The following is a 25,670-nucleotide window of genomic DNA, read 5'->3' on the forward strand; positions in this document are numbered from 1 at the left end:
TAAGATTTATTTGATGGCACCTAAATCATGAATAGATAAGAGCAGATCCCCATTCGAAAGTTGATTTCAACTCACATTACTCCAGACTGGAAACAGTTTCTTAGCAGACCTCCAAGAATACAGAGTTTTGGTTCCTTTCTCAAGAGAAAGGTGAGTACTTAAAAGAAGTACTTAGTACTTAGAAACGAAATGCATATCACTTATAAATTGAATGGACGAATTACCCTTTCTATAGGGTATGCTTAAGTTTTCTATGCATACTAATGCCTTTCTATACTTAATGGCAACGAAAATTCCATTCCCGATCAGCATCTATACCATATTTGAGTGTATTTAGTTTTGTCTGTAAGTCAGTTTAGGAAATCGAAATAAAAATAACCAACTCTTTAGGTCCCAAAAGGAGTAATGCGAAATAAAATTAAGGGTATGATAATACTATCATTCTGAGCTATTATCAAACATAATCAGTTCCTTAGATAGGGAGTTTGACAAATATCGGGCAGACAGGAAAATGGGTACCGTCCATTACCGTGACAGCCATAAATTAGAGATAGAGCAAAAATATTCAAACCGAAACTTGGCGACCGATAAGCGATAAAAAAAACACTCACCTCATCATAATTCAATCATTGAGTACCAGAATTGAAGTGCCTGATACAATGGTGCGTCCCTTCATCGTTTTCAGTTTGGGATATGTTGCGAATTCTTGCGATTGCCCTGACACTATGTGCCTCAATATGTGCGACTGCTCTGCCGGTAAGACCCTAAAGTTTTAAAACTCGATACAACGACAATCCATTATTAAATTCTCATACTGCACTTTGCTTGCCTTGTTGGAAAACATCCAGAATGGTTTATCAAGCCTGCCGGAGCGCCAACCCTTTACATCGGACTTCTTCTTCCGTCAAGTACGTACTCTCCTTTAATGTAAACGGTAAGCAACTGTCCCAACTGATTCCCAACAGCTTTTCGATGAGGAGAGCAGCACCTACAGCTACCTGCTGGCGGACCTGAAGACCGGAGAGGCCGTGATCATCGATCCCGTGCTGGAGCAGGCCAAGCGAGATGCCCAGCTGGTCAAGGAGCTGGGCTTCAAGCTCAAATATGCAAGTGAGTATTTTTAGTAACTATACATATATAGGAACTAATATCACTTATTTATTATTTCTCCCAAGTCAACACACACATGCACGCGGATCACATTACGGGCAGCGGCTGGTTGAGGGAGCTGACTGGCTGCCAGTCGATGATTGCCGCCGCCAGCGGAGCCAAAGCGGATCTGTATCTGAGGGAGGGCGATCGTATTGAATTTGGAAGCCATGTCATTGATGTCCTAGCCACTCCGGGCCACACCAATGGCTGCATGAGCTACGTGATCAAGGAGCAGGCCTGCGTCTTCACTGGCGACACGGTTCTGATACGCGGCTGTGGACGCACAGACTTCCAGGAGGGCAGTTCAGAATTTCTCTACGAAAATGTCCATACCAAAATCTTTATACTGCCCGAGAACTATCGCATCTACCCGGCCCATGACTACAAGTGAGATACAGGAACATCAAAATAAAGGGAAGATCGAGTGCTAATGCGTTGATCCTTACAGAGGACAACTAGAGAGCAGCGTGTGGGAGGAGAAGCGCTATAACCCCCGGCTGACCAAGGATCTGGAGGAGTTTATTCAAATCATGGATAATCTAAACTTGTCATATCCCAATAAGATAGGTGGTGTTATTGAAAGCTACAAGTATAGGATCATCCCGTAACTAATGGATCTCTTTCAGATGTCTCGCTGCCTGCCAATCGAGAGTGCGGAGTCTACGATATACCAAAGGAGTAGTCCATGAAAAATAAATATAACGTTAATTTAATTAAATAAATGCATTGAAAAAAATATACAAGCTGACCGAAGCTCTGGCATACATGCACTATACATTTATAGCCACCAGTGTACAAGCCTTGCACGTATTGAGAGACGCGATAGTGAATGCTTCAGTATACAACTTATGCACTGGCCGCCAGTGTGGGCACGAGCCGAGCACGTATTTTGTGACGAGATGGTGATAAACTATTAAAATAAACCGCACGTAAGCGTGTCCCGGCAGCCGTTTGAACAATTGCGAAGAATGCAAACATTGTATAAGGGCTAATAATTGTGCCTTTATTAAACACTTAATTGAAAAATACAATTGAAAAGTAAATCAAAACGATTGATAGCTCTTAAGCTATTTCCAGTGTTTAAATGCTTAGACTATCCGCCTGATAGTACCGTTCAAATTCAGCACTTGATAAAGCTTTGCGAGTGTGAGAGAGTAATTGAGAGAGGAGACCAGATTTCTCAGCCACACGAAACGATCCGATCTGAAATCAGGCAGTGCTGCCAGTTTAGCCCATTTCAGGCTAGATCTAGCATTTTTAAAAGTGGACTATCTTTTCAAATTCATTAGAGCAAGATTTTGATTCTGTTCAATTTCAGACTACCCTATAAATTTGAAGTTCTTAGGAAACTCTATGTATTTTCCGTTGGAAACGTGCTGCGGCAAAAAATACCAACGATATTGGGAAAGCTCTGGAAGATAGTAAGATCACCGACATTGATAGTATAAAGTACGATACAATTAATTCGTTCAAATGGAGAGGTGCTAGCCTACAAATGCTATTCACGGTCCCAAATGCCCACGGCCAAATGCTGATGTGGAACGGGTACTAGTTAAAACTAAATTGTGCAACAGTTTGCCTATAAAAGGTTCTTTTCAAGTTAATCATTTTTGCACGCATGTTAATTTTGTTTCAAATGTTATAGGATTGCGCAGACAGAAAATATTACCACCACTACCATTGAAAGATTTGAATTTAATTTTTTTAAAACGACATATACTATAACAGTCAAGAGCAGGATGCTGAGGTGGATTTAGTTTTAGCTGAATTTTAAGGCTATTTATTTTTAGTTTTAGCCACTTTGGGCATTTCTTTTTTCAATTCTAGCTATTATTCACCATCAAAACCTGGCAGCACTGATCTCAGGTGCGCCTCTCTTCCCAGTCAAAGAGTCAATTTGCGGCAGCAAAGCCCGAGACTTGCTCGCAGTTCTCCACCGACAAGTGCACAAAACGGTTGTTTTTCGGGAAATAGAAGGAATCAGAACTAAGTACTAGTCGCTAACAAGGTGAGTACCCAGACGAAAAGAACAAGTGTGAGTGGAACAATTGACGAAGGTGAAGATAATTAATAAAGCTGAAACGTAGATCAATGGGAAATGAGAGTTTCTGAGCCAGTTTTAATTTATGGACTCTGATATTTCTTATTGAAACCAGTTACCGCAAAACGCACTTAAAGCATTTTTGTTGTTCATTATTTTACTGTTTTTTTTTTTTTTTGTTTCTTTTTTCGCGCTGCGTTCGTCACTTGCCCTTGGATGGGTTAAAATAAAGTAACCAGTTATTCTTATACTGTGTCTGTGTGTGTAGGTGTGGGTGTAAAACTGCACTTGAGTCCCAATTTAAGCTGTCGAGAGGAAACCAAGCTTCATTACAGTCAAGTCCCCACACAATCCACAAAGGCGCTACCTACAGCTTTGCTTCTGCTGAGTCGTTTCTGATCAGGAGAATTTTACTCCCACAGAACCTCTGAACACTTGTTTGCAATCTTCTATCTATGATATTGAAACTAATGTATCATTCTTATCTGCATATTTTGCATCGTTTACTCAACTCCATTGTTTGCCAATTCAATTGTTCAGCATTATCTATAGTCGGTGTTGGATTCTAGAAATTCAAAAATAATTATAAGTGTCATGCCTCAAGAGTTGGCCAGATTAGCTTGGGCACATTCGAAAACGATCCAGAGACTCGGGAGCTCAGCAAAGCTGATAGCTCTTGCCTTTGCCCATTATTATCCAATCAATTACACCTCTCTGACAGGAAAGAACCCAACAAAGCCCTAATAACACCCATTTGATGAAAAAACGATGATGATTATCCGCAATTTGTCGCAATGGTCACCCATATATACACAATGATTGCATATCAAAACGGAAACAAGCTACGAATAGCGTTGCCCCAAAGAAAGGTCCAACAATCGCCTTTCGGCTTCCAGATAGGGCCTCCTCGGACAAGTGGCGGACGACGATAGGCAAAGAAGCCATAACATAGCCGTGAGAATCGTAAATTATGCCACACACATTTCGAGTGCAGATAAAGATAGAGCAGGTACGTGTTCCCAGCCAAATCTCCAGCATATCGCAGACTGCAAACTGATAAGCGGGAGACCGAGACCCGGCCATTGAACGAGCATTCCTCTGAAACAACTCTCCCTCCCCCTAATATTTCATCCATTGAGCATTGGAAATGAAGTGCGTATGAAAAAGAGATTGTTGATTGACCTTACCCAAAGCCACGCTTAACCCTGTGAAAAATGCTATTTAAAGTGACTAGTGTGTGTCTGTACATTTATACAGATGGGTACTCGTATATCGTATATCATATATGACCCACAAATCGCTTCGTAAATTGGGGTTAGACGCTTTAATTCCGCACACAACTGCCCGGACGGACAATGGACGGACAGAGTGCTCAAATCAAGCGAATATTCACCTGATGACGTACATGATAGAGATGATAGAGATGAGCGATGGCATTTTGTAGGGGTGATCATAGTTCTGCTAGTTCTACATAGTCTTGTCAAATACGACCGGACTATATGATTGGACTTCGAAACCTTTCCATTTTATTTACCATTTATTCACTGTCCTTCGAAGCATTACTCGATCTTTCATGATCTCTTATTCCGTTTCAGCTTGAAATATGATGCAAAGTATTGCCATCACCCTGGCACTCTGTGCCACAATCTGTGCTGCTGCTCAGACGGTGAGTCCTAACAGAGGTGCGAGGTGATCTTCCACAGAACTATAATAACGTATTGAATCCCGATTGCAGCGTAATACGCCCATAGAGGCCATCGCCTATGTGAGCGGACCCGCCCAAGCGGACGGCAGCCAGGTCAAGGGGAACGTCACCTTTACGCAGAACGACTGCGGCCAGAATGTCCATGTTCGTGTCCAACTGGAGGGCCTGAAGGAGGGCAAGCACGGCTTCCACGTCCACGAGAAGGGGGATCTGAGCAACGGCTGTGCCAGCACTGGGGCTCACTATAATCCCGACAAGGTGGGTTGACGGGAGTCTCCTTATTCATTGACTCATGAGTGTTTCCTTTGATCAGGTTGATCATGGCGGTCCCGACCATGAGGTACGTCACGTGGGCGATCTGGGTAACCTGGAGGTCAACTCCTCGGGAGTCATTGACATCACATACACGGACAAAGTGATCAGTCTAACCGGCAACCGCGGCATTATCGGACGTGCCGTTGTTGTCCACGAGCTTGAGGACGATCTCGGACTGGGAGATCACGTCGACTCCAAGAAGACGGGCAATGCAGGAGGCCGTATCGGTGAGGAGTCTCCAGAATGTCTCTTTAATTGGTTAATTCTATAAATACTTTTTTCCCTTGCAGGCTGCGGTGTGATTGGTGTCAAGTAAATATCTCTCTCTTCCATCAAAGAAAGACAAAATCGAATGGCTTTCGAATATCTTTTATAAGTACTCGTATACATGTAACTTCAGTCCCAAGAACCCTGGCTAATGGATTGTTTCGCCCGCCCCCCTAAGACTCCATCCACACCATTCTTCCCACACAAAGACAAACACACACCACACTATTTTTGTTCTTCTATTAACCGCTGTCGCAGTTCACTGACTCTGTCCGCCTCTGCGTGTGTGTGTGTGTAATAAAAACAACAATAATTAACCGAAATCTAAGCTATACATATTCATTGAAACATATATACATAGAGATATAGTATATATAGCAACTCATTCATATTTTTGTTGGCCTAAACAAACTCTTGCATCGATTGTTCAATCGTGCGGGGTGGCTATCGCGGAGGGTTGGCTACCCCTGCTACCCCTAATTTGTACTAACATCATTACCATTAGTGAGTATCGAAAAAAAACTTCCTACATATAGAGAGGTATTGTAAGGAGTAGGCTTACGTTTTGCTAACCCCAAACCAACGCTCTCGAGTTCATCAATCTATGCTAGCTTCAACTTCTGGTCTGGCTTCTGTCTTGCAGTGGCGCCCCACAACAGCTACAAGAAGCTACAGCACCTATACGAACACCATCAGCACGTCATGTCCATCATCAGCCCCCACTGTACTATGTGCCCCATGAGGAGCCACAAGATCATGTTGTCTATCCACTCCAGCGCTATCCCTCGTACCCATACCCATATCCGTATCCGCACCCGTTCTATCTGTGAATCCGCTCCCCACCTAGCTGAAGATTAGAATACATCTGTGCACCCACTCTACTTACAGCTCGGATGTGGACGAGTGGCCCTGCCGCGATGGTGGCGTCGGAGGCCTGCGGAGCTCCCTCTCCATTCTCGCCGTTGTCGTTGCTCTGTTCCTCTCGCGCAGCGTCTAACTCTGGCATGGTGAGCATGTGGCATGGGATCGTTCATCTTAGAGATCGCTTGCACGCCCACACACACACCACACAAAAACACATACATTAATAATACTCCAACAGCATTATCCACCCAAACCAGAACACTGAAGAAAATAACTAAGCTACTTGTATTACGTTTGAATTGTTTGATAATAAAATTTGTTTTACATACTTTCCTCCATTGAATCTTTTGTCGTTCTCTAGATAAGTAGCCGAAGATAGCCAGAAGCTCTTGTTCCGATAGTGATTTCTTAAGCTTTTTAATTTACGTTATAGACCTTATAATCTACGGATTGTTCTACCTAGATAAGGTTTAGCATTAGATCCTAACTAAGAAGAATTCTTCCATCCATCGGTCACCTATTTCTTTATAGCCTTTCTATGTAATTTAAGGTTCTTTCTCAGCACTTTTAACCTACATTCAAATATGTCAGCTCCTATGTAAGTTCCTTAATCATTAAGTCCAACTCGGGACTACAATTAAGCTTTAAATCGCGGAAACCTTCAGCAAATGTTGACCGTCTAATCATTCACAGAACTGCAATTTCTTCGGATTGTCCAGTGGATTCATTCTTTCCAGAATTATTGGTCAAGCAACAGCTTTTATTTTTTGTATTTTTGTGAAATTGGCTAGATTTCTCCGGCCAGATAGGCCTGCCCAGGGAGGGGGTCTCGAGCAACTTCTAGAAATAAGTCCCGACACGCAACATTAACATCACCCAAAGGCTCTCCACAGCCCTCTGCTCTCCAGACCCAGACTCAGCGCAGAATGGGGCCAGCTGATGACTCGACGGTAGCATACTTCTGGGCGTCTTTAATTATTTGCACAGTCTTGAATTCGGGTTCTTGGAGAGCGTTTATTACTTTCACTTCGTTTCCTTTCCTTTGCCTTCACACGAATGCACGCAATTAATTTCTCCTTGAGCCCGGCTCCTCCCAAGTGTGAAGTGGCTGGCGAGCCTGAACTTTAAAGGGAAATTCCAACAGAGTTTTTATGGTAATAAGTGCATTGACCCACCAAGAAAAACAATGGTGCGGTAAGGTAAGCTTCACGCAACCCAAAAAAAGCTGGCGGACGTAAGCAATCACCCTGTCCACTACCGGACGCCTTTGGTCTGGTCAAAGTGGCTTGGCTTTTGGCTCTGTATCGAGTTACTATCCGAAATGGGTTACAAAGCATAAAACCTGGCCAATACTCCCACCCCATTCCATATTCCACCATCCACCATCCACATTCCCTATTCCCATCCCTATCCCTATTCTGAACTAATCATGCCTGGCCTGAATTCGAAACGGGCCCCTAAGACTTTCACTCACTTTTACTTTTGTTACCACTACCCACTGCCCACAGCTCCAAAGCGTTGCCAGCGCCAACCTCAGAGTGGCCACAACACAATCGCCGAGCAGAGAAGGCTTCTAAAGCCCAGCCGGACCGTGGCTCTGGTCAGTTCGTGGTTTAGCTTCTCATTGGCCGGACGCGTCTACATACATTGATCTCTCAATTCCAAAGTGCGGTTCTCTGTCTCTCCTCCAAGTTATTCTGAATTTGTCACAGTCTAAAGTTCCATTGAAATTGGCTTCCATTGAATCAAAATCGAAATGCGTTCGTGCGGTCCGAGCTTAATAAAATATGTCCTGTTTGCCTTCAATGTGCTCTTTGCGGTGAGTGTGGAATAGTCTTGAAAACTTTCAGACTTTTACTTTGAATGTGATGTGATGGGTCACCTATGAGGATACATACTTTTTACGTGACTATCGGGCTGTCGATTCCATATTTACTTAATATTTAGCAACAAAGTCACTGATCTCATCCAGGAACAGAACTGATAATAAGTAGATCAATTCATTGCTATCTATCTGGACTTTTAGCCATCCCTGATCTTCAACGGCATTCTCTAGGATTTTTCGGTTGACAAATCAGTTTTTTGCTCTGGTAATCCCAAGGAAACCAATCAAACCTAATCAATACTCCTGATTCATATGGCCTAGAACTTTCCAGCTAATTCGCCCTAATAAAGCTGCTTTCAGCACTATAATCACGCTTATGCATAGAGTCTTGTTCAGTTGCCCCATTAAGATGATTATCGTTGGAAAATGACATTTTCATTCGCCATTGAATGGGCTTCGAACGAGCCGGGGGGTCCAACTGCAAATGCGACTCGAGTGTAGCAGCATGCAACTGGATTGTGTCCTTCGCATTGACCAACAGAACAAACAACAAACTGGCCATCACAAGAACGTGGACATGGACATGGAAATGCCTTGACAGGCCCAATGGACAAGGTCCCTGGGTTGTGGGTGGGACCGGGAGAAAACGGAAAGGGACTGGCGCTGATGTCAATCGGACAATTAGAATTGGAAATGTAAATACAAATACGAGTTTATTGGAAGCCATTAGCCTAATTGTACGCGGGATATATTGGGGGGTTTTGCGGGTGCACTCTGTGGCATTTGTTCTTTTAATCAATCCGATCAAACGCTTACAGCTCTCGGGCCTGGGAATACTCATTGCCGGAGCGATTGTGCTGGCCGATGTCAATGAGTTTAATCACTTTGTGGAGGGCCGCGTGATAGCACCGCCCATTGTCTTGATTGTGACGGGACTGGTCATATTCCTGATCGCCTCGCTGGGCTGCTTCGGCGCGATCAAGGAGTCGCCAACGCTTCTGCTGACGGTAGGTGTCCTCCAATAGCCAACCCGGAAAACGCTTCTAACCAAGGTGCATCCCATTCACAGTTCGCTGTTCTTTTGGCCGTCATCTTCATCGTTGAGCTGGCCGTGGGCATTGCCGCCAGCGTGTTTAAGAAGGACCTGGAGATGATGGTGAAGAACTCCCTTCAGGAGTCTATTAAGCGCTCCAGCAGCGAGGACACCATGGCCTGGGACAACATCCAGCGCAAGCTGAAGTGCTGCGGCGTCGATACCCCGGCTGACTGGCGGGCCATCAGCGCCAACAAAACGCTCCCGGCAAGCTGCTGTCAGCCGCAGTTCATCGACACGACTGTCGGGCATTGCCTGGACTCGCCGGCCCTCGGCAAGGACAAGTTCTACCAGGATGGATGCGTGGGCAAGCTGAAGGATCGCATCGATAAGAACGCCAGCATCCTGATCGGAGTGGGCATCGGCATTGCCTTCATCCAGATACTGGGCATTGTCCTCGCCTGCTATCTGGCCTCCTCCATCCGGCGGGAACAGGCCAAGTAATCCACCTCGCATTCCCCATTCCTGTTCGTTTACATATTTATATCTATATTATTAATAACTATTGAAATGCATGTAGTGGCATTGGCTTGAATGTCGAAACCCACCCAATTTGTGCTCAACTAAGCGGACCGGATTGTATATCGAAGAATATGATTAGAAGAAAGCGCAACAAACACTCCTCTTCATCGCAATTCTCACTACTGTTTCACCTGTTTCTCAATCATTGCCTTCTTTTCGTCAATTAAACTATTCAAACCTATTCTTCCGATATTGGCAAATACCTAGAGGAATACCTATAATGGAATCTATGGCTATCACATTGAATCTGCAAACTGTCGTCGATTCATTTAAAAATACGTTTCTTTTTCTCTTAAGTACCTTCTGTATTCCCTACTTTTGAGTTTCTAAATCCATTTTACCTTGTTGCGGTGTATGACAGCCCCAAAAAACATCATCAACTAAGTGTTGCTTTTAATTATCAAATAAAGATTACATAAACTAACGAATACTTAATCATTTTCCAAATTTTCACTGAAAGAAGAGAACAAACAAAGCAAAACAGAAGGCAAATTTGACGTCGTGTCTTTAGTACTTTATTACTAGGGAGGGAACTACTCGTACATTCGATTGCGGTTGCGATTGCGATTGCGATTGGCCAGGCACAACGTCCACACAAGCTTGATTGATTGCCCCTAGGGGGCCGTCTACACCAACAGTTAATGAAGGATTATATTATGGGAGGCGGGTACCGGCTACAACTACAAGATGGACGCCGATGTGTCTCAGCTGGGTGCGATGGCGGTATAACAAGTGCTTGTTTTGTACGTTCGACTACTTCTACGTCCACTAGGGGCAAATGCAATAGTAATGGTCATGGTCCATGCTCATGGACTGGGGCTACAGCTGGGTTTGGTCCTTCGGTCTCACTTGCTCTGCAGAAGGGACTCGGAGAGGCGCTCGATGGCCGTGGCTGGCATCTTGCGCGAGTCCTTCTCGCTGGCCTCGAGAGCCGCTGCCGCTGCCTCGGCGGCCTCCGCCTCCTCCTGGACGCGGGCCTCCTCCTGCTCCCGCTGCTTCTGGAAGTGGCGGAACTCCGTGGGCGTCAGCATACCGCGCAGCACCGTGTCGTAGCTGACACTCACTCCCTTGGCGCACATCTTCTGGAAGAGTTTCCAGCACTCGCGCTCCTTGATGCTGCACACGTACAGCGGATAGTTGTGGTCCTGCTGCTCTGAACAGTTGGCCGCGTTGTTGTTGTTCTCCTTCTTGGCCTCCTCCGGAGACATGTTGGACGGAGAATCGGCCCCCCCGGCCTCACCCTGAGCCTGCATGGACTTCCTCTGCGGCTGATCCGACTTGGCGGACCCTTCACTCAGAAAAATGGAGACGGGCGGCGCCGTCGGCGGTCGATTGGCGCGAATACGGGCAGCTAGGGGTGCTATGGAGCCGCGCCTGATCATGTGGGAGTACTCCTTGGACGCCAGTTGGAAGGTGGGCGGATAGCTGTCTTGAAACGAGACTGCCAAAAAGCTTTAGCTCAGTCGCAAGTGGGGGACTAAAATTTAGATTAGCCGGGATCTTGAGACTTACCCGATTTGCCCGTCTTCCTCAAGAGCGGAGCCCTTCTCTGGGGACTGCGCTGCGTGGATCCCGGCGGCTGTTTGTCGCCCCCACCGACTGGCGTGGAAGTCGCCGAGTTGTTCTCCTCCCGCTCCGAGTCGCTGCCCTCGGAGCTCAGCAGGGACACCAGTGTGATGACATCGGGGGCCACAACACTGCGCGTCCTTCCCAGGGTCTTCTTGCTGCTGGAGGAGTCACTGCCGCCCAGGAGGGAACTGCTGCTATTTCCCTCGACCCCGACCCCGACTGTGGGCGATGCCCCGCCAGCCACCGATGAGGGTGTGCGCGTGAAGATCTTGCGGCGGCGCAGCTTCTGCTGGCTCCTCTTGCTGGCTGCAATCACGCTCCTGCTGTTCTCGTCCAGACCCCGCACCGGAGCGGACATAGCACGCACCAGAGGCGGACGCCGCTGGACGGTCAGAGCGGTCGGCGAGACACTCAAGGGGACGGCTATTGGGATTGGGATTGGGTTCGAATCTGCTTCTGGTTCCGGCCTGGACGGCTCACAGCTCTCCGTGGCACTGTCGATGTCACTGGGAATGGGCTCCTGCTCGTTGGTGGCCCGAATCGTCTGGGCCAGCACAATGTTGAGGTTGATCCGATTCTTGTCCGCCTTGGCGCTGCTGCAAAAGGGAAATGCAGCCAAATGGATGGAGGCGAAAGTTTCAAGTGACCTGACCTACTCTCCCTCTCCCTCCTGGCCTCCTCCTCAGCTCTGGTCTAAATTTAAATCAAATTATTTGGTATTAGTTTGGGGCAATTTATGCTGTTCTCGATTCCCTGGCATGCAACACACCCGACCAGGCCCAGAAATAGAAATTAGCTGGCGATGATTCCGGTTACTCCCACGTCCACACCCTCAACAACTCCTCCACTAAACACAGTGGCAGTCCTGTGCCACTCCTGGCTGGCACACAGTCGTGTGTGATTGGGTAAATGAAACCATGTCAATTACATTTGCAATTTTCACCCGAAAAAACGTACAGAGCGAGTGGGTACTGCCACGAAAGTGAGTCTATAAATCTGTAGCAGTTCATTGAACCTAATCCCCGCCGACACAGTGCCCCCCACCCCACCCCAGCCTGGGCTCCAGCCAGCAGCTATCTTGTCAGGCACACCTCTGCAATGATCGACTTAAGTGTGCCGCAAGTCGGCTCCGAAACCGACACCGGCTCCGCCTCCGTTCGGTTGGGGGTCCTGGTACTACTCCATGCTGCTACGAGCATGTCTAGCGTGTGTTATGCACTGAACATAAAACTTTGACGTTTGATTCTGGTGTGAAGCATGCAAATTGTACGTGCCCCCCCACCACCACCACCCTTGTAGGGAAAGTGTCATTTTCGGCATATTTATATAGATGATATCAATGTGGAAAGAGCGTTGAGGGAGTGGGGCCGACTCCTTTATTGCCGTATACGCTACGCACCCTCTCCTGACACCAAGGTCGAAGAAATGGTATTCCGTAAAGGATAAGAACCTCCTCTTACTTCCCTGAATTGGTTTTTTTTCGCTTTAATATGCGGCTACTTACTTCTTTGGATCCTGCTGATCGGCAGGCGTGGCTCTGTCCGGTTCGTGGTCCAGCGATGGCTTCAACAGCGAAGACGTGGAAGACCAGGCCACCAGACTCTGCTCCCTCAGCCGCAGAGAGCTCTGGGTGGAAATTACGCGTGGGGCAAACTTGGGCGAGGACTGATCGACGGCGAGAGTTGTCTGCCGGCTCACGGGATACAGCTTCTGGCGGATGTTCTCGATGGACCGACCGACGGAGAGGCCACGCGAAAGATAGCCGCGTTGCTGGGCCGTGAACTTCGAGGCGGGCTCGATGAAGGAGTGCTGCTTGCGCACGGGGAGAGGTAGGGGATAACGCGCAGAGGAGACGGACCTGGAGCTGGTGGATGATCCGTGTGGCGTTCCAGCCGTCTGAAAGCGACGACGGCTCGCCACAGACAGCGACATGACGGCGACAAACAGGCCGACCTTTGATTAGGAACGGTGACAATGATTACGGGTCCAAATGGAAACGGGAATAGGGATGGGGAATGGGGGTACAGGATTTGCGATAGCCGAGAGGTCGGGGCAGGATGACTAACAGTGCCGTCGGGGCTTACGTTTCAATTGCCAATCAATGTGGCACATCGAATGCAAATCAATTACGAAGTCATTAAGCCAGAGGCAATAACTTTGTCAACAAAGCAGCCCGGGAAACAGAGGAAACCAAACGGAAACCAAGACCGAAACCAAAACAGAGAACCGAAATCGAAAACCGAAAACCGAAAGCCGAAAAACACCAAAACCGTAAAGCAAAACCGTAAAGCAGTCACGAAAGCGAAAGCCACTTGAAGTCAGTCCCCCGCTCCGCCGGAGACTCTTCGACGCGATGTTCTGGCCCCAACTCTACTTATGTTCTGGGATTGTGGAGTCTTCCACGTCCACTCTGTTTGCCTGCCGTGCACCGACTGCGTTTTGTGAATGGAAGGCTCCTGCACCATCAGACAGCAGGACCATCAGGTTTCGGAGTCGCATTCGGACTCGAGTCCGCGTTCGGGGCTGGGTCTCCGCTTATGTTACCAACAAACAATCAACAAAATCATATCGTTGGCAAGGAGTCAGCGCCGTGCCTGTTATGCTCGCTCTCTCTTGGCTCCGGTTCGGTTGTTTGTTCCATTTCCGGCCCTGCACACACGCCCAGCCCTGCCCGCCCACACATCAGCGCCAGAGGCACGTGCAACTGTAGCTGGGTCTGCCAAGTTTTCGCTCAACTCAATGAACTCGCACGAACTTTTGATTTCATTCGACCCCCCTGCACCCCACACCACCGCCAGAAAAGTATTCGAATGGATTGCCACATCTAGCCGAACCGAATCCTTATTTTATTGTCACATATCTCGCACAGGACATTAAGATTGTAAGGGGAAGACGCTGTAGGTCAGGACTCTAAGTAGGGACTTGTTGCACCGCGACCTCATTGGATTGTATACTATTCTTGGTCTCGGCTCTCAAAAGTAGTACCTTTGTTGAGTGTAGGTTAGTCTGGTAACGTAAGGTACAAGTATCGGTCTATGCAAATTAGTGGGTAGGGCAGGGTAGAAGAGCTAGAGTTAAGAAGAGAGATAGAGATAGGATGGAATGCGTACGAATCGCACAAAGTCAGGAAAAGTTTGATGCAAATTCGGCTGTCACTACTATGTATGGTATGTGGGGGTATCTATCGCCCGAGAACATACATATCTCCCGCGTCTCCTGTTGGCAAGTGAAATACTTTCATATTTGTGACAATTTCAAATTCATCAAAGACATGCAAAGTTGTACGAAAAGTTCCGTGCGCGTCGGCAATCAAAGAAACGTAACGTCCACAAACGAGAAGCAGGCGAGACGCAGGGAAGCGAGAACAAACAGAAAAGGGCATAAAACAGAGCTGAGCAGCCGAACAACACAACAGCCAAAAGGAATGCCAAAAACTAAATCAAGCCCAGTCCAAGGTCAAAGCCACATCAGCCATCAACCAAGCCATTTCCATATATGCCAGTAAATACGGGTATATACTGCCTATCCTATATGTTGTTTCTGGCATCACGGCAAATAAAATGTACTTAAAACAAAACTGAAAGGCCCCTCAAGGAACGAATGTAGTGGGAGTGGGCTCCCGGCGGCATTAATCATTTCAAGTCGATATTTATTGCAGGTGCTCGATGACGCGACTTTGACTTTGACGACGGGCTATGTGCCACCGATCAGGCACAGACAGAAACGGAACCGACTGCCACATCCACGGACGGGAAGGGTAGAGGAGCGGTGGAGTATGATATGGTACGGTACGGTATTTATGGCACTCGGGCTCCGTTTTGGTTTTTGCAATTTATAATCAATTACAATGGAAATGCCGTAAATAAGTCGAGCAAAATAAATGCATATTAGACCGAATAGCCGTAACCAAATACGGAGCGGTACCACCAAACGTTGTTCCCCTGTCATGTCAAAAAAAAAAACCATTTTAATTAAGAGAAACGGCATAGCGGAAATTACTGTGCCTGGAACAGAGTAACCTAGTAATAGAGATTGCAATTGCATGGGTAGATTCCGTTGGATTAGCAAAATAGAATACATGTATTTGTATGCATCTAAAATTCTGTCACTGCCAAGAACAGAATTTAAAAAGTAACCGCAATACTAGTATCGATTTCCACCATCGATTTTGTTGTCATCAACTATCGCAAGACTTCGTAAAATTTCGTAAACACTCGAGCTGTCAAATGACGTAGCTGCTGTCATGAATCGTAATTTTAAATGGACTATAAAAAAGGGTATGGACAACACGCAAAAACAGCCAAGGCAAATTGCAAGATTCCTACGAACCTCACCTCGCCTGTGACGACAAAATCGGCTTTTTGCCGTCAAGGTATATTAGGAAAAAGGGGTGGATTTTACCTAGCATGCCTTACACTTTCGAGCCGTATTGCCCATTGTCCATACCCTCTTTTTTCCCCATTATGTAGCATAAGTGTAGTTGCCGTGTAACGTGTAACCGATAACTAAGTAAAATCCGCTGTCAGCTGTCATCCACGTCGCTGCTGTCGTGGCGATCAAAAATTTTTTGATTTCAAAGAAAAAGAAAGTAGCAGGCGGCGTTGTTGGACGCTCCTTGGAATTTTCTATATTTTCAATTAAAAACCCCACAACAATCTACCCGAAATGTGCCGTCAACTGGTCGCCCTATGCCTGATCGCCCTGATGGGTGCATCCGGTGCCTACGGAAGCTGTAAGGCCACCGTGTCATCCTTCAGCACACAAGATGCCACCATTCTGACGCAGCTGGCGCACGTTGCTGAGCTCACGCTGCAGTGCAGCAACTCTGCCCAGCCCAGCCTTTTCGCCGAGTTCCCCTGCGGCAAGGTTGTTCCCGTGGCCAAGGTTGGCGACAGCAAGTACCAGGTGAGTCCCCACACCCCTCTTAATGCATTTCAATAAAGAAATATTAACGACGAAATATGTCGATTGCAGGTGAGCTGGGTGGAGGACATTAAGCAAGGTAGCAGCGGCAACGTCCAGGTGCGACTCTTCGACGAGGATGGCTATGCCAACGTACGCAAGGCTCAGCGCGACGGCGACAAGGTCTCGTCGGTCAAGTCCCTGCTGGACATCACTGTGCCAACCAAGAGCGCCTACAAGGGTCCCTGGATAAAGGCCGAGCTTCTGGCCGCCTTCCTGGTAGGCGGAGTTGCTTACTTCGCGTTCACCACCAAGAGCAAGGTGCAGGCTTAAGATTGCGTCTCATCGGGATGTATATTGCCGACCCATTGAATGAAATTCATTCACCTATTTCAAATAGCAACAAATAAGCGACTCTCCGAGCAGGATCCTAGAGATTTTTCACATTTTTACCATTAAGCATCCATCGCTGGGTTCAAAATAAAAAAGATCAAAAACCGAGTGCATCAAGTTGAGATATAATTTAAGATACTGTGTACATACATACCATAACGAGGAGGAGTATTAATATATATATACCTTCAGGAGTCATTTTATACAAGCGCAACACCCTTGACAAACGATGTATTCAATTAGTCCGATGCTATCGCTCTTAATTACCTCCGTACGCGAGGATAAGAACCTCTGCACGCCTCTGGCCAGGATCATTCAGCAACGGCCACATGAAGCCCCGCAAGTCGTCGAGCGATGGCTTCATCTACTGCTACGGCAACCTCTACAGGCTGCTCTTCTACTGGGGACTGGTGACCTTCCGGGTGCGCACCCAGAGTGACGGCGGAGCAGCTTCTTCCCCTGTGAGCGTGTTGTATGCGGTCTGCGTCCGGTGTTTCACCGTCTGCGGCTACCTGGGCAGCGTGCTGATTAAGCTGGAGGATGAGCAAATGGCCGCCGCCATGATTGGTCACCTCACTCCCGTGGTCAAGGTGATCATCATGTGGGAGTGCCTCAGCAGCTCGATTACCTACGTGGAAAACTTCCTCACGCTGGACGTCCAGCGGCGCCGCCACGTCAAGCTGCTGGCCAACATGCAGGGCTTCGACCTGGACATTTCCGAGGAGTTTCCCTCCGTGCGCTGGAACTACCAGCGTACTCGCTCCAAGTACTGGTACGGGACTGTGATTGTGACTATCTGCTTCTTCTCCTTCTCTCTGTCGCTCATCCTCAACATGGCTCGGTGCACCTGCGGCCTTTCGTCCACCCTGCTGATGGCCGGCACCTACACCCTGCTGACGAGCTCCCTGGGCCTGGTGGGATTTGTTCACATTGCCATCATGGATTTCGTGCGGCTGCGCCTGCGCCTCATCCAGAAGCTGCTCCATCAAGAGTACGAAGGGAGTACTGGTAGAGATCGTCCACAAACGACGGTCCATCGGAGGATTGCCAAGCTGTTCCAGTTCACCAAGCGGTGCTCCCATTTGCTGGCAGAGTTGAATGCCGTGTTTGGGTTCGCGGCTGCCGCCGGGTTCTTCTACGAGTTCAGCCTGATGACCTGCTTTGTGTACGTGATCTGCCAGAAGGTTCTGGGGTCCGAGGCCTGGGACCTAGAGTACACATTCATGCTGCTCCACGTCACGCTTCACTCCTACAAGCTAATCATCACCAGCACCTATGGCTATCTGCTTAAGCGGGAGGTGAGTGCTCTGCTGCGATAACTAAGGGAGATCATCCTTGTTGAGGTGGAGGACTTCCAGCATTGGCGCATGCACAACAGGCAGGCGGCCCTCATCGGGAGCAGCATACAGCTCAGTGTGTCAACCATTTTCCTGGTGAGCTGAGCCCCTAGCCAAGAGTTCCTCTCAGTAGCTACGTATCGCCATTGCAGGTGTACAACGGCATGGCCAACTATGTGATTATCCTGGTGCAACTGCTATTCCAGCAGCAGCAGATCAAGGAGCGGCAGAGGGAATTGGGTAGGGACGTGGACATTGTGGGGCCAATGGGTCCCCGCACTCATTTGGATTAGCTCCTCGCGTTCGCCTTTAATGTTCATTAATGCATACAAAAATTATTCTTTGGATAGTTCCTCGTGCTTATCACAGGACACAAGATTTTTTCCCAGAATCAATGCGTATACGATGTATCCTAACTAAATTAATCTAAATCTATTCTTTTATTTGAAAAAAAAACTGTCGCGCAAGCGCTTCTCGGATATTTGGTTTCGAAGGGGTTTCTGATTGGAATAAGTGTAGAAAATCTTCAAAGCTTCCTTCAGAACACTCGCATCCTCCGCCATCTCGGCCTTGCTGAAATTGCTTAGAAGACGGCGGCCTGCGCGAAATCAATAAGAAACTCCAGGGCGTATGACATGGCGTGGATGGTGTGTTGTTCCGCCTATTGTAGCTCAGCAGGTAGATCTCACGACTTCCCCTGACAGTGGATCCATGGGCTTTGCCGAGGAATCCATTCATTCAGCGGGTTTTCCATTATAAAGATGTTGCAGCGCACATTCTGGAAATTCAAATGATAGAATCCCGGTCGTCCCTGATCCTTTTCCAATGTAATCTTCTCATAGGAGTGGAACTGTATCTCCATCATGATATTGTACTTGTTGCTGTAGCAATAAGTAAGTAAGTAAAGCATAAAATTAAGCACATACTATAGTTATAAGATATGGAATCAGGATTTCATTCATAAATACCACTATAAAAAGTCTCAAAGAACAGAGAGAGAACATGGATGCAGGACTTAAGTTGCCAAATCGTATATGGACTGGCCTGGGGCACAGTGGAGCCAAAGACAATTTAATATTATTAACACATCGTATACATGTTATAATCTATACTTGATGCCGTAAGAAGCATACTTGGCTGATCATTGCGAGCCCCAGATCATATGGGCTAGAAGCTGCTACTCCTTCGTTTTCGTATTGGACAAAACATTGCATGTCGGCATACTTGAGAATGCATTTCATCCATGTTCCAGTTACAAAATACGTTTAGGAAAGATCTTTCAACAGGTCAATGGAACCAAAAACTTAAGAAATCACGCTTGAGATTAGGTTTCCTCCGAAAAGATCGACGTTTTGCCATTTCCCGCTCAGTAAAGGGATCTTCGTCTTATCAAAAACATATAATGGAACTCCAATCAGTGCAATGAAGCGGATATACTATTGTGAATTTCTATGATTAAGGTAAATCTAGAAAATAATATTTTAATCAATCAATCAAAAGTGTACGCCTGCGGTATGTCCTTTCGGCGTGAGGTGACCGCCAGGCAGTACTCCCAATAAACGGGATCTTTGTTAGGATCTGATTTTGAGCTGGAAGATGGAAAGATGGAAGATTTCTTTTGGCTGACGATAAATTTCGAGATAGATAGATATTTCTAAGGCAAATTTTGTCAACAGGGGTCTAAGGCATGACGAAAGAGGAATGGCGGTCAGGTCAGGTGCAAGCGAGTATGTATGGGTTTGCCCTCATGCATATGTGGGCTGGTTGCATCAAACTCCAGAGCGCCGCTGACCAGCCGTGGGACACATGCTTTGGGCCGCTTTGCACCGACCAACACTCACACTAAGGCACATATACATATATGCACATATTACATATATGATATGTAATGCAACCAGAGTATATACAAAATCACACATACATATACATAGCGTATATGTACATATTATGTATGTACTTACACACGTATGTACATGTGTAGAGGGAGGAGGTACACACGCAAAGCGCTCGACTATGCCGCACTCCGGACATCGTTTATCGATTTACAAAAGGCAGCAACAACAACAACAACAACAACAACATGTTTTCCAGCGGCGGTAGGTAGGCCGCTCTCTGCACCGTCCACCCCCTCACCCACTTCCGCCCCTGCTCCACAAACACAACCAAAACAGCAGCGGAGAGACAGAAGTACACACACACACACACAACTAATACATACGCCCATGCATAGCCATGCCATAGCCGCCGCTGAACAACGACGGGCAAAACGCCCAACGTCCCACCTTCCCCCACCCTGCGGCACATCTCTCCACAAAATGTTGTTGCTGCTGCTACTTGGGGGAGTAGTGGGGGCTGGGCTGGCAGAAGCCGATGATGATGATGGCGATGATGATGATGACTATGGAAGAGGCATGCCGGGAGCTGGCACAGCGGTGGGAGGGGGGCCGGCCGCCAGGACGAGACAGGCGGCTGCCACTGACTGCCTGTGTTTGCGTGTGTGTGTGTGCGCGTGTGTACAGTAAGAGAGAAACAGAGAGCCAGGGGAGCTAGGTGGAACGGACGTCGCAGTAGGAGCTGTCGCTGGCTGAAGGCTGAAGGAAGGCACGGGCATAGAGAGAGAAAAGCGAAAAAATATAATAAAAGCAACAAAAACCCGCACAAGCGAAAGAGATACAAACACACACACGCAACTGGCACATATACACACACACACAGGCGCCATCTACGTGTTAGTTTGGGGCTCAGCTCAGTCCGCCTCGCACAAGGAGCCAAGGGGGCGCGGACGGGCGGGCGTGCAGTGGCTGGCTGTCGAGAGGGGGGTTAACTGGTCGTAGGTTCGGTCGGCAGCAGTCAGCACTGGGGCTGAGTGGGGGCCGACGCCAACGACGACGACTACGGCGCTGGCAACAAAAACAGCTTGGAAAAGGAAAAAGAGTCGCAACAAAAGCAACAACACGAACTGATGTCAGAGGAGATGAGGGAGCCGTGGGGCGGGGGGAGAGAAGAGAAGAGAGGGGAGAGCGGCGGGCACAGAAATTCTACGGGACTTGCTTGGATCGATGGAATGGAGCAACTTTTCTGGGCCCCGTCGCCTGCTCTCTCCCCCTCTTGGATGCTGGGCTAAAGCGGTACAACACATACATATGTATGTACATACATACATGCATATGTACAAGAAACAACGCTTTCACAGTAAAAGCTCTGACGCAGCGACGGCCGAGCCGATAAGGACAGGCAGCGAAGAGCACAGTGATCTCTGCTTAAGCAGGCCAAAGCCCGGGATTGGTAATTGTGCGATATTTCTGCCATTTCCGTATGCCACCAAATCAATGACCTTGAACTTCAGAGATGCATCTGTGTGGTATGTGTGAGTGCAGGCAACAACATATTCTGGCGGCACGACACGTGATGAAGGTGCAACAGTTTCTGCATCGGCAATCAAATAAAGCTGCCTCGAAAGCTAAGGCTGCAATGCCAATGCCTGGGAGAAGAGGGACAGAGAGAGGGAGAGAGATGGTGAGAGAGGTAGGGTGTGGGTGTTGGCATCCACATCCACTGCCTCGCACTGTTGCGATTTTGTCGCGCTCACGCACACACACAACAACAACAAAATGAAACGGCAGCAGCCACAACTAACAGCAACAACAATCTCATGTTTTTGCCTTGTGGGGAGGGAGGCGGCGAATGTGGGCGGTTAACGTTTCTGCTGCTGCTGCTGCTGCTGCTGTGGCTGCGGCTGTGGCTGCGGCTGTTGGAGCGGTGCGACGCTGCGCGTTTTATTGCGAGCGCCAAACTGCGCTGCTGCCGTCTATATGTCTGTTGTATGTGCCTCTACCTCTCCTCCTCCTACTCCTCCTCCTTCTTCACCACTGCCTTTGCCACTGCCAGCTATGATGATGATGAGGTTGCCTTCTTGTTCTTCTTTACACGTCCTCCAACGACGGTCGGCCGCGTCGCTGTTGGGGCCCGCTTTTGTTGTTGCTGCTGGTGGTGCGCTGCGGCTGCTATGTGTCTGTGTGTATAAGTGAGTGCGCAAGAAGAGTGCGGGCCGGAGGGTGGGTGGAGAGGAATGGTCTCCCTGCTGCCTGGCTTGGCGCCGCTGCTGCCGTTGCCGATTCTGCTGCTGCTGGTGCTGCTGCTGCTGCTGCTGCTGCTGCTGCTGCTGTTGGGTTTGTGCATGCAGCTCATCGTCTCATTCAAGTGTCCAACTTTTGTCGAAGCGGTCATACAAAACGGCAGTCGGACGGTTTCTCGCTCGCAGTTTACTCTCTCTCGCTCTCTCCGTTGGCGTTCCGTTCGGCTCTCTGCCTACGCCTGTGTTGGTGGCTGGTGGAGCGGCCGGGGAGAAACACAGAACGCGGCTGGGCGGTCAGTAGAGCGCCTACACGCCTATAAAAAGACTTCGCCCGCCCCGAGCACTGTGGAACAGAGGTTTTGTGTTTTCAAATAACCGTTAGCTGAGCCAGCCAGTATACCGTTAACAGGATGAAGGACACGAAAGCGGCGCGCGCAATTAGCGAGTCCTCAACCACATCCGATAACACCTCCGACTTCATCGATATCGTGAAGCGGTACGACGTGGTCTACAACAATCACAATCCGGACTACAAGAACGTGGAAGTGAAGCTGAAGGTGTGGACGCAAATCGCGGACGAGATTGGGCTCTCAGTGGGTATGTACCAAAGATAGTAACTACTTAAGTAGGTCTAGAAATAGCAGCCCTGCGGAACACGCTTAGTTAGGGTATACAACATATGTACAAACATATTTATGTACATATTAAAGTATGTATTCAAAGGAACTTAGTCTTGTGCCTTGAATGCTCTGGCGGCGGTTGAAATTGAATTACGTAGAACACACACACATGCATACTTAGTCTACATACACATGCAGACATTCATATGTGTGTACCTGTCAGCCGCCAGCGGACAAACTCTGCCGCCGACTCTGCTGCGTCGCTGCGAATCGCGAACCGCCCGGCCTGATATTTTTCGTACGCTTGTGTTCGTACACCTACAAACATACATATGTACATGCATATATACAGACGAGGCGCTGGCGGGAGCGGGGAGCCGGGAGCAGGGACGTGGACAGGACGGGGGCGGGCAGCGCGACTGCGGTCGGCAAATTGCAGCGAGAAGCAGAAAAAAGAAGCAAAACACTGCCACTGGCACGCAGCAAAAACAAACAAGCACGGAAGAGCGAAACTGATACAAACTGCGCGCTCTGATGCTGAGAGAGAGCGGCCAAGCGACGACCGGACAGAGAGAGAGGAGAGAGCGCTTGTCAAAACAAAAATATTGCGCGGCGTTGCCAAATGCGAGCCAAAATAACAAACAGGCAACCACCTGTGCCAGACATTCGTTAGAATTGAAAAAGTGATTCTGCACGAGACCAAATGATAAGGCTACGCGAAGCCACGGCTAGGCAATCATTAAATCCAGTACGTACTCCACGTGCTCGTGAATGTGTATGATAAAATTGTATTTGGCAGCATATGTGTATACACACACACATACGTGCACATACAGATACAGTAGCAGCCATTGCAAACTTTGCATTACCGGGAAATCGTGGCTGTGGCTTTTTTTTTGGAGGACCAGGCTCACGTTTAAGTTGTCCTTTAAAATGTATAGATAGAACCTATTGCAACGGGCTGCTAAATACATAGATTGATTATGATGATCACACCATTCCATCGTAAAAGTGTAGATTGAAATGCTTGGAACCGAGTTTTTAGAAAATTATTTTATATTGCAAAACTTACGAGCTTATTTAGTTTATTATTTATAATTTAACACACGAAAGTACTCCAAAGTAGGTATTTTTCCTTCTATTCAAACGTTTTTGGTACCTTAAGATGGCGAAGATGCGTTTTCGCGCTCGGCCTTACTGCAAGTTCGCTATCGATTTCGGAATTGTGGGTGGTTTTTGCACTGATAGGCAGAAAGCGCAAAAATAGCAAACCCGGTCACACTGTAAAGAACCGTCTAATAACGTACAATTGTTTTTGCAGAAGCATCAAAGCGAAAATGGAAGAACTTACGCGACAGTTACACAAAATATCTGCGCTCCTTTCGAGTGGGTACCAAAACCTCCAAGAAATACCAGTATTGGGCCCATGCCGATCATATGGAGTTCCTTAAGCCCTTCCAGGGACCTGGCAGGTAAGTGAACATTGATATGACCAATGGACCCATATTGATGGAATCTGTTGTTGATTATAGAAACTCAGCCAACGGAAATGGAAAGTCAAATGATGAGGACGACACCGAATGCGACTTCGGCTATCAAGTTCTGGCCAAGGCGACCAGCAACGGCGGAGAGGACGAGCTTAAGATAACCATAGCCACGGCATCGGCCAGCTGCTCGGCAATGAGCACGAACACAGTGAACACATACACGACGGCCATGACAAGCACAGGGGCGCCCATACTAACACCCAGCCTGGGCGTGGCTACTCCACCGAATCTGACCTCCCCTGGAAGCAACACCGGAATGGGTCCTCATAACCATAACAGCAACAGCAACGGGAGCCTCAACTGTGCCGCAGTGGCTCCCCTCAGTGCCCAGACGCCGCCTGCCAGCACGAGCTGCAATAGCGCCGTGGTCCTGCCCCTGCCCGCCACCGTCAGCAAAGCCAACGCCAATGCCCTGGGCTCTCTGGCCACTCACCCTCACCTGCCCCTCGGCATGGGCGTGGGTGTGGGTGGACTGGCCCAGCAGATGTTCCCACTGGCCACTCTAAAGGCGGCTGCGGCCGCCGCCGGAATACAGCTGCCGCCCACTGTCACACCTCCCAGTTGTAGCAACGCCAGCAACAGCAACGTGGGCTGCCTGATCATCGAGCCGCATCTGTTTGCAGCTGCCGATAACTTCAAGAAGGAGCTAAACGCAGCTGCTGCGGCCGGGACACCGCTCGGTCTCTTCCAGAACCTGGCCAATCAGGTCCAGAACGCGAATAACCTAAGCCTAAGCCGGCTGAATGGCAGCAGTGTACTCCCTACTGGTCTGGGAGATCCTACACCACCACCTCCACCACCGCCCGTTACAAACGCCACGAAGGTGCGACGCGTCCAACCCTCGCCACAGACAGCGGCCATCAATTTAAGTTGCTCGGCTCCGGCCAGCCAGCAGCCTGCACAAGCCAAGATGCGCAAGATCAGCGATCCGCGCTTCCCTGGCGACTGGGATGTGTCCGCCGTGTTGCAGGCCAACCGCGAGCTAGACGCCAATACTCTCTTCTTCCTGAGTCTGGCGCGACAGGTGCGTGCCATGCCCATGAAGTTCCAATCACTCGCCAAGATGCGTTGCATGCGCATCGTCAGCGACATCGAGCTGGAGCTGGAGAACTACGACTGCAACGGCGGAGCCCCTCCCGACGAAACGGCTGCTGCCAACATGAAGTACTGCAGCATGGACACTCCACCCCCTCCGCCCACACAGGACGGATCCATGATGATGGCCCCGCATGCTATGGCTCCTGAGGGTTCCACGGAGCACTTTGTCTATGTGATGTCCCCCTCGCGGGTGGAGAGCATGATCGATATATCCTCCGACGAGGAGACCACGATGAACGGTGGCCCCTCTGTCGTGGGATCGGGATAGGCTTACTCGCATGGCGCGCTGTGCGTATTTATGTACAATTTATATTTAATTATACTATATATCTCATTTAGATGCTT

General features: G+C 48.4%; 7 protein-coding genes across 11 annotated transcripts; 6 read left to right on the forward strand and 1 right to left on the reverse strand.

Moving 5' to 3' along the window:
• The first annotated feature begins 58 nt into the window (after nucleotides 1-58).
• On the forward strand, nucleotides 59-3,138 carry LOC6898753 (persulfide dioxygenase ETHE1, mitochondrial-like). Of its 3 annotated transcripts, none has more exons than XR_004468639.1 (8): nucleotides 59-150; nucleotides 686-756; nucleotides 849-908; nucleotides 966-1,110; nucleotides 1,176-1,539; nucleotides 1,601-1,719; nucleotides 1,779-2,190; nucleotides 2,980-3,138. XR_004468639.1 is itself a non-coding variant. In XM_015184881.2 (7 exons), exons 2-7 carry the CDS (start codon nucleotides 694-696, stop codon nucleotides 1,832-1,834), a joined length of 807 nt encoding a protein of 268 aa, XP_015040367.2. In that variant the 5' UTR covers nucleotides 59-150; nucleotides 686-693; the 3' UTR covers nucleotides 1,835-3,138. The 3 variants fall into 3 exon arrangements, 1 of the variants encoding a protein (XP_015040367.2); XR_004468640.1 differs by having other exon boundaries at nucleotides 1,779-2,081; XM_015184881.2 differs by having other exon boundaries at nucleotides 1,779-3,138.
• Nucleotides 3,024-6,675, forward strand: Sod3 (Superoxide dismutase 3). Of its 2 annotated transcripts, none has more exons than XM_033377657.1 (6): nucleotides 3,024-3,160; nucleotides 4,789-4,859; nucleotides 4,929-5,156; nucleotides 5,212-5,440; nucleotides 5,504-5,525; nucleotides 6,124-6,635. In XM_033377657.1, exons 2-6 carry the CDS (start codon nucleotides 4,797-4,799, stop codon nucleotides 6,308-6,310), a joined length of 729 nt encoding a protein of 242 aa, XP_033233548.1. In that variant the 5' UTR covers nucleotides 3,024-3,160; nucleotides 4,789-4,796; the 3' UTR covers nucleotides 6,311-6,635. The 2 variants fall into 2 exon arrangements, with proteins under 2 accessions (XP_033233548.1, XP_001361488.3); XM_001361451.5 differs by having other exon boundaries at nucleotides 3,026-3,160; nucleotides 6,369-6,675.
• Nucleotides 6,676-7,913: 1,238 nt separating this feature from the next.
• Tsp47F (Tetraspanin 47F) lies at nucleotides 7,914-10,203 on the forward strand. Its single transcript, XM_001361453.4, has 3 exons — nucleotides 7,914-8,163; nucleotides 8,988-9,176; nucleotides 9,239-10,203. Exons 1-3 carry the CDS (start codon nucleotides 8,101-8,103, stop codon nucleotides 9,704-9,706), a joined length of 720 nt encoding a protein of 239 aa, XP_001361490.2. The 5' UTR covers nucleotides 7,914-8,100; the 3' UTR covers nucleotides 9,707-10,203.
• Nucleotides 10,204-10,290: 87 nt separating this feature from the next.
• LOC4805021 (uncharacterized) lies at nucleotides 10,291-13,881 on the reverse strand. Of its 2 annotated transcripts, none has more exons than XM_001361454.3 (3): nucleotides 12,858-13,881; nucleotides 11,297-11,949; nucleotides 10,291-11,213 (listed from the first exon to the last, which is right to left on the reverse strand). In XM_001361454.3, exons 1-3 carry the CDS (start codon nucleotides 13,283-13,285, stop codon nucleotides 10,630-10,632), a joined length of 1,665 nt encoding a protein of 554 aa, XP_001361491.2. In that variant the 5' UTR covers nucleotides 13,286-13,881; the 3' UTR covers nucleotides 10,291-10,629. The 2 variants fall into 2 exon arrangements, with proteins under 2 accessions (XP_001361491.2, XP_004444373.3); XM_004444316.3 differs by having other exon boundaries at nucleotides 10,291-11,225; nucleotides 12,858-13,879.
• Nucleotides 13,882-15,864: 1,983 nt separating this feature from the next.
• Tapdelta (Translocon-associated protein delta) lies at nucleotides 15,865-16,757 on the forward strand. Its single transcript, XM_001361455.5, has 2 exons — nucleotides 15,865-16,258; nucleotides 16,328-16,757. Exons 1-2 carry the CDS (start codon nucleotides 16,019-16,021, stop codon nucleotides 16,586-16,588), a joined length of 501 nt encoding a protein of 166 aa, XP_001361492.2. The 5' UTR covers nucleotides 15,865-16,018; the 3' UTR covers nucleotides 16,589-16,757.
• Nucleotides 16,758-16,881: 124 nt separating this feature from the next.
• Nucleotides 16,882-18,406, forward strand: LOC26532250 (putative gustatory receptor 47b). The gene is given in 2 exon segments (XM_033378226.1): nucleotides 16,882-18,081; nucleotides 18,138-18,406. Coding segments are annotated over 2 exon segments (1,245 nt in total). The 5' UTR covers nucleotides 16,882-16,977; the 3' UTR covers nucleotides 18,279-18,406.
• Nucleotides 18,407-22,161: 3,755 nt separating this feature from the next.
• LOC6898754 (uncharacterized) lies at nucleotides 22,162-25,663 on the forward strand. Its single transcript, XM_015183495.2, has 3 exons — nucleotides 22,162-22,657; nucleotides 24,002-24,152; nucleotides 24,213-25,663. Exons 1-3 carry the CDS (start codon nucleotides 22,471-22,473, stop codon nucleotides 25,591-25,593), a joined length of 1,719 nt encoding a protein of 572 aa, XP_015038981.2. The 5' UTR covers nucleotides 22,162-22,470; the 3' UTR covers nucleotides 25,594-25,663.
• The last annotated feature ends 7 nt before the right edge of the window (nucleotides 25,664-25,670 follow it).

This window comes from Drosophila pseudoobscura, chromosome 3, assembly GCF_009870125.1.
Source record: "Drosophila pseudoobscura strain MV-25-SWS-2005 chromosome 3, UCI_Dpse_MV25, whole genome shotgun sequence".
NCBI lineage: Eukaryota > Metazoa > Arthropoda > Insecta > Diptera > Drosophilidae > Drosophila > Drosophila pseudoobscura.